General features: G+C 51.9%; 4 protein-coding genes across 4 annotated transcripts, besides 7 other annotated features; all 4 read left to right on the top strand.

Annotated features, from left to right (window-relative positions):
- Nucleotides 1-48: a microsatellite.
- Nucleotides 49-100: 52 nt separating this feature from the next.
- Tco025E_06550 (signal recognition particle subunit SRP68) lies at nt 101-1,873 on the top strand (the record flags this gene model as incomplete). The annotated part of the gene is made up of 1 exon (XM_029373425.1): nt 101-1,873. The coding sequence occupies one exon, from the start codon at nt 101-103 to the stop codon at nt 1,871-1,873; it is 1,773 nt and encodes a 590-aa protein (XP_029226519.1).
- Nucleotides 1,874-2,085: 212 nt separating this feature from the next.
- Nucleotides 2,086-2,131: a microsatellite.
- Nucleotides 2,132-2,290: 159 nt separating this feature from the next.
- Nucleotides 2,291-2,317: a microsatellite.
- A 169-nt stretch (nt 2,318-2,486) lies between these two features.
- Nucleotides 2,487-2,511: a microsatellite.
- An 85-nt stretch (nt 2,512-2,596) lies between these two features.
- Nucleotides 2,597-4,066, top strand: Tco025E_06551 (putative zinc carboxypeptidase, putative,metallo-peptidase, Clan MC, Family M14; the record flags this gene model as incomplete). Its single annotated transcript, XM_029373426.1, has 1 exon — nt 2,597-4,066. The coding sequence occupies one exon, from the start codon at nt 2,597-2,599 to the stop codon at nt 4,064-4,066; it is 1,470 nt and encodes a 489-aa protein (XP_029226520.1).
- Nucleotides 4,067-4,071: 5 nt separating this feature from the next.
- Tco025E_06552 (zinc carboxypeptidase) lies at nt 4,072-4,866 on the top strand (the record flags this gene model as incomplete). The annotated part of the gene is made up of 1 exon (XM_029373427.1): nt 4,072-4,866. The coding sequence occupies one exon, from the start codon at nt 4,072-4,074 to the stop codon at nt 4,864-4,866; it is 795 nt and encodes a 264-aa protein (XP_029226521.1).
- Nucleotides 4,867-5,124: 258 nt separating this feature from the next.
- Nucleotides 5,125-5,146: a microsatellite.
- Nucleotides 5,147-5,317: 171 nt separating this feature from the next.
- Nucleotides 5,318-5,374: a sequence feature (GA-rich).
- Nucleotides 5,375-6,131: 757 nt separating this feature from the next.
- Nucleotides 6,132-6,163: a microsatellite.
- Nucleotides 6,164-6,268: 105 nt separating this feature from the next.
- Tco025E_06553 (putative regulatory subunit of protein kinase a-like protein) lies at nt 6,269-6,847 on the top strand (the record flags this gene model as incomplete). The annotated part of the gene is made up of 1 exon (XM_029373428.1): nt 6,269-6,847. A coding segment is annotated over one exon (579 nt), but the record flags the coding sequence as incomplete, so codon positions are not given.

Genomic DNA, 6,847 nt, shown 5'->3' on the forward strand with positions numbered 1-6,847 from the left:
ACACACACACACACACACACACACACACACACACACACACACACACACGTATAACATTTGTATTGCACGATATTTCACTAACGTCGAGAGGTGTTGCAGGATGGAATTTGACCTCTTACTCTTCCTGAAGGAAATTCAGCTTCAGCACGGCCTGCGTGCGGAGGACTACGCACGCTACCGCCGCTACACAACAAACCGGCTTTCGACTTTGCGCCACCAACTCGGCCTCGTCCATGACTCTAAAAAGTTTCAGCAGAAGGAGATCACGCCGCAGAACGCCACGCGTCCCGAGCATCTTCAGCTGCTGCTTCTCTGCGCCGAGCGCTGCTGGGCGGCGGCGGAGGAGATGCAGGAAAAGCGCCATGATGTGGCGCGCATTGGTGAGAACAAACCGCCAGGTGGGCTTCCGCCGAGCGATCAATTTCGGAAGCGACTTAATAAATCCGTTAAGTGGGCGTGGAAACTGCACGAGGTGGCACAGGCTGTGGCAAGTCCGCGGCTGAAGCAGGAGGCAAAGGCGTATGCCTTGGAAATCAAGGGACGTGCTGCCGCCGCGCACGGTGCAATGGAGGATGCGAAAAAATACTTTTCTTCGGCGCGCGAAGAGTACTATGCCTTGCGCAAGTGCAGCACACCTGAGCAGTGGATGCTGCTTCTCACCAAAGCCAATGAGATGGATGACCGAGTGGTGTATTGTATGCTGCGCTTGGGCGAGGATACTTCCAACTACAGACCTCACTTGGACCGAGAGGATACGACGGAGCAGCTGTCCGCCACAACGATCGAATGGAATGGACGACAGTTAAACGTTGCTTCTATCAAGGTGAGGGACGCATTACGTGAGGTGCGAACTCTCAATGTCGAGGCGCTGAAGACAAAGGTCTTGGAGTTGGGTGGTCCCGTTCCTGTGGGGCAGCAGAACAAAGTACTGGACCTGATGGATCGACGTATTGGTTGTCTCAATGACGCCTTGGCGCATGCACGCCAGGACCTACGCACCCTTTCCGATGATAGGCAGAAGACGGAGTTACAGCTTCTTGTACACTACTTGCTCTTCCAGGCGTCTTACGAGACGTTGCAGCGCACTCTCTTTATGGTAGATGTTTATGTCCGTCGCTTCTGTGCCACCGAAAAATCGCTTTCGGGAGGAGGCAGCAGCGGCAGCATCAGCAGTGCAGGCGGCAAAAATAAAGTGAACACCAACCTTGTTGGCGTGGGTGGTAAGAGCAAGAAGGATATACCACCGTCGCAGTACGCCTCGCCGCTGGAGATTGTTCGCCTGTACGACGCAGCGCTTGAGACGTTGGGCGAAATGGAGCTTCTCCCGGGCGTTGCTGGGCGTGCAGAAGTGGAGGAGTTTACTGCGCTGTGCCACGCCGGAAAGCTGCTCTACATGGGGGAGGGATGGCGCATCTCGCGGGACTCGCAGCGGGCGCAAGTCTGCTACAAGGCCTCTCTCGCCACCCTTGACGAGACACCGTCGACGCCGCGGGTGGAGACGCTCCGACTGGTGGTAGAGAGGCTCTCTTTGCAGCTGGCGTCCTCGTCGCTTCTCACCACCGTTACTTCGGGGGTGGTCGCGGGCAAGGCTGGGGAGGGGCGGGAGGAGGATGAGGCGAAGGAGAGGACGACGCAGTACCTTGTCGACGCCGGCGACCAAGTGACGGTCGCCCAGAACATCATTAAATTCCCTCCAGACTATCAGACCGTGCCCTGCAAACCCGTATTTGTGGATATCGCCCTGACCTACGTCGATTACCCCACCCAAGAGGCCGCTTCCCGCACGAAGCCGCAGGAAGAGCAGCAGACCTCCGACTCCGGCAGCAGGAAGGAGGAGAGGCGCTGGAAGTGGGGCTGGGGGTGGCGCAAGTGAGTTCGCCCTGCGGCGAGGCAACAAGGCGAGGGAGGCAAAGGGGGGGGGGGGGGGCGACTGCATTTACGGGCAAGGAACGAGTCACCGCCTGTGTTGTTGCTTTGCCGGCATCTCCTTTGCAGGGAGAGTCAGCAGCGGCAATGAGGAGCAAAGGGAACGACAACAACACTAAAGGGGGAAGAAACGGCCTACATCCCCCTAAAAGGAGAAAGACAACAACAACAACAGCAAAAGGAAAAAACAACAACAACAACAACAGATGAGATTTGGAAAAGGAAATACAACAAGCTCAGCCGTAAAGGATTTAACGCTACCCTCCTGCGCCTTATCCAGTGAGTTTCCTCTTCCGCTCAAATTGTTGGGGAGTTGGCTTACTTTCTCGTCTCTTTATTGCTTTCGACGAATCGCCGATAGGGTTTGTTTGTGTTGTTGTTGTTGTTGCTGCTTTATATATTTTTTTATTTGCCCCTCTTTTTGATCTCTATCGACGCTCTGCAATACCGTGTTGACCCAATAATACTAACAAACAAGGGTGGCCCAACATCGTTTGTTTGCTTGCGGGGCGATATTTTTCCCCCTCCCCCTCCCCCCTCCTGCACACTTCACGTCAGAAAAAAAAAGTAATAATAATAATAATAGGAAGTTTAGAGTAATTTGTACTACAACGGCGGGGGCGATATTTGCAGATCTATTTGAAAGGGACACACGACGAGAAAAAGCGGGATGGTTGAGAATGGTGCAATGAAATCCAGTTCTGCGAGCGTTGACAGGCTGGCAGGAATGGATGTAGGGTACGAAAGAGGGGCCGGGGTGCCCGGATGCGAGTGGGTGTATTCACCGCCTCCTGACAACCAGCGTGAGTTCGAATTTCCTGAAGATGGACTTTCGTTTTCCTCTCGATTTGACAGTGGCAACCTGATACAGGTGGAGCGTGTTGCTGCGTATCGATATAACATGTATACTTCTCCCGACTGCGGCAATACGTCAAAGCAAACGAACAACCGACAATGGTTTCATTTTGCCATTCGTGGGGGAAGTCGTGGATGCGTCATCACTTTCACGTTTGTGGGTATGATGCACAGCAAGATGTTTACGTATGGGTGGACGCCGGTGGTGGCGGTGTGCCCAGGAAGGCCTCAGTACACGCGGCTGCCTGGCAAAGCAACCGTCGTGGCCCTTGACACGATGCCGCCGACGCCGGGTTACCCCGGCTTTGTCATCAAGCCATGGTCAAAGAAGGCCTCTGAGACAGAAATGGCTCTTGATGGCGGGAGCGAAACCGTGGATGGGAACGGTAGTTCCGAGGGGGGTCCTGATGTCATAGAAGTGGCCTTGAATACCGTCAGGAAGAAGAAAAAGGAAAGTGCCGTTGCTATGAACTTGACGTTTGAAGTGCGGCTAGAAATTGATGCCCCTCTCAGCTCGCCTGTTTACCCCCTCGGACACCCACAATGCCCGGCGACGTACGTTGCCAGCAACCATCCCTACTCCTACACGACGCTACAACAAAATATAAAAGCGTGGAGGCAGCAAACTGTTTGGGGAAGAAAAAATGGATTTGAGGAGGAGCCAAACGAGAGTTCAAACCCGTTGTTCCCGTCATCGAAATATTTTCATCACGAGATCCTTTGCAAATCACTGGATGGGCGAAACGTGGACCTGCTCACCATCACCGATAGAAATGGTCTCTGTATTGAGCACTGCCCTTTGTATGGCAAGGGCGATGTTCCGTACTCCTCTGCAAAAGGTTATACCGAACGACCCCATCAATTTACTGGAAAACAATTTGTTGTCCTTACCGCTCGTGTACATCCAGGTGAGTGCCCATCAAGTCACCTGATGCATGGTTGCATAGAGTTTCTGCTTAGCCAAGCCGATCCCCGCGCCATTGCGTTGCGCTCACGTTTTGTGTTTCTCCTCGTCCCAATGATTAATCCGGATGGCGTTGCCAGAGGGCATAGCCGTGCAGATACCGAGGGCGTTAATCTTAATCGTATGTACCGAAATCCTTGCAAGCGTCGTCAACCTGCACCCTATTCTATACTAAGCATGCTGCGTTCTGTTAGCTCCGTAAAGGGGAGACTGGCTCTTTTTATCGACATGCACGCTCACGCAAATAAAAGAGGAGTGTTTTTTACGGAAACTCGATGGATGCTCCAGAATTGCTTCAAAGCCTCTTGTATGCAAAGTTAGTGGCCATGAACACCCCATACTTTGAGTTTCAATCCTCTAACTTTTCGGAGGCTAACATGTTCTCCACAGGGAAAACTGGGGAGAGCCGTGACACATCCAGCCGTGTGACATTGTACCAAGAGACCGGATTGATTCATAGCTACACCATCGAGGCCTCGCACGTCATTGGGAACTCGCTGAATTCGGTTGTAGGCCTTTCAAGCCCTTTGGTGGAAGAACCCGAGGTGGTTCAAGGGACACTATCCCCCAAGTACACGCAATCGGTATTCGCCGACATTGGAAAAGGTCTACTGGTGGCTTTACTTGATCTCAAGGGTTGGAATCCCTTAAGTCGCCTTCCTCTTACACAGTTTCACAATGCCAAAGGACTGCTTGCCACGCTTCAGCGGCAAATTCAGATTGAAATTGCGGAGCGATTTTTTAAAATGGCGTTTATGAATTGTGGGCAGGCGGCAATTTCCCGAGACTCGGGTGGGGATCCGCTGTGTGCCGTGATGTCGGCTTTGAAGTCAGAGGATATTCCTGGTGCAATAACAATCAAAGATGGTCGAGGAATTCCCGTGGTAACAATACGAGGACCCTTGGAGTTCTTGCCACTTGATCAGGCCGTGCAGCTTCTGACGCGCACGCCCCCGTTGTGTCCGCCTCGTACACTACTTTGCAGCACGGGAAAACGGGCAGTAACGCAAGCTGGTGGTGGGTTGGCCGGGCGACGCTCCCTGAGTAACGCCGATGCCGGCACTCTGGCTGCTGCTGCGCTTGCCGTGATGGGACGAAAGTCCCTCACGGGTGCGAATTGAACCAAATCGCCGTCATCCTCAGCATCTTCCTCGCTCACAGCGGTGGTGGAGACTCCCGAAGAAGAACGGGCTGCGGGGGAAGAGCCGGAAAGGCGAGGAAGCAGGCACTGGCGGAGGGCAGTCATGGAGGTGGTACATGCGCGGCACATGGAGCTCCTTTAGAAGAGGAGGAGGAGGAGAAGCAAAAAGTCCACACATAAGCATAGCACAAAGAAAAAGAAAGGAAGCAAAATTTGGGAGGGAAGAAATTGGCGGACAAACGAAAACAACAACAACAACATGTATTTCTATATATATTCGATGAGGCTCAAAGAGGCAAAAAAAAAAAAGACATGGTTCTTTCGTTTATTCGTGAGTTTCGGTTTTCCGGCGAATGAACTGGTAAGGCGGCTAATAGAAGGCGAATGGTGTGAGCCTCACGGGGAACTTTTTTGAACCTTTTCGGTAAGGAAGAGTGTGAGAAAAGAATGGAAGAGAGAGATAGAGAGAGCGAGAGCGAGAGCGAGAGTGCATGAAATAAAATGATACCACTGGCGAGGAGGGGCTGCGGGCACTTTTTTCTTGCTTCCATTTTTGCTTTGACTGCGCACTTGCACCGCATCCCTTCGCAGTGGTATACTTTTATTGGTGTTACTGACGTGCCTTGTTTTTTTTTTCTCGTTACCTCTTCTCTTTTTCTGCGCTCTAACAACCACCTTCGCGCCGCCATTGCGGTAGTGGCAATCCGGTTACTGAGATGGTAGGGCTGGGCTATTTTTCGGGGTTCCTTGCTTTTGAGGCTGGGTTTTTGAGGTGAGAATATCGATTTTGGGCGCCAACAAACGTTGCGGTGGCCCGGAAACGTTATATGTACAATTGCATACATGCATACATAACGTACGCATGCCTATTCCCTCTTGTGAGGACGTCTGGTGAGGCAACCACGTGGGAGCATGACGCCAGCATCGATGTGCAGCCTCCCATTTTGAGGGGGAGGACGGTGGCGGTCAAAGCCATCTCTGCTTCAACTGGAGTGCCGATAGAAGAAGAAGACATATGTGAGGCGAATGCGAGGTTGAGCGTGGGGGGAGGAGAAGACGCCGGTTTTCACCTCTTTCTGGTTTTGCGCAGATCCCTCTTCTGGTACACAAGAGAAAAAAAAATACAATCCTCTACAGTTGTTAACTCTTGTGGGTTTCGCCTCGTGGATGGGTATACGTTTTCTATTACTTATGTGCGCATGTGCGTATGCCTACCCCACTGCGAGTGCAGCTGCACGGAGCGTCGTTTGTTTGTTCGTTTGTTTGTTTGTTTGTTTTTTTTCGTTTTTAATTTTCCCTTCGACAAGAAGTGAAAATAAGGCGAGAGCGCAAAGGTGTTACGAGCGAGACCAGGAGAGGAAGGTGAAAAAAAAAAGTAAGCGATGTCCAAATTCGATAAGAGCGTCTGTGACTGGATATCCTCCGCCTCTATTGATCTCCAGAGCAAACATGAGATTCTTGCGAATGTCATCAACACCATCGACAGGTACAAGGAGATGGAAGAGGCGGCAAAGGTCAAGAAGCCGCCCATCTCCGGAAGGCCGACTGCTTGGCGTAAGCGGCAACCACGGGAGCAGAAGGATGCATCGGCGATTGACTACAAGTTTTCTGAGGAAGTGAATGAGGCCATCTACCAACTTGACCACCCAGAAATCTCTCCAGTTCCACCAACTGTGACGCAGGAGCAGGGTAATGAGCAGGCGAACGAGAAGGAGAATGCGAATGCGATTGAAGAGAATGCGAATGTGATTGAGGAGAATGCGAATGATAATGAAGAGAATGCGAATGTGGTTGAGGAGAGTGAGCGCGAGAATGAGGAGAATGAGCATGTGAGTGCGACTGAGGAGAATGTAAATGCGATTGAGGAGAATGCGAATGAGAATGAGGAGAATGCGAATGAGAATGAGGAGAATGCGAACGTGATTGAGGAGACTGAGCGTGAGAATGAGGAGAATGAGCAT

This window comes from Trypanosoma conorhini, assembly GCF_003719485.1.
Source record: "Trypanosoma conorhini strain 025E chromosome Unknown Tco_14.4_contig_00447, whole genome shotgun sequence".
Lineage (NCBI taxonomy): Eukaryota > Euglenozoa > Kinetoplastea > Trypanosomatida > Trypanosomatidae > Trypanosoma > Trypanosoma conorhini.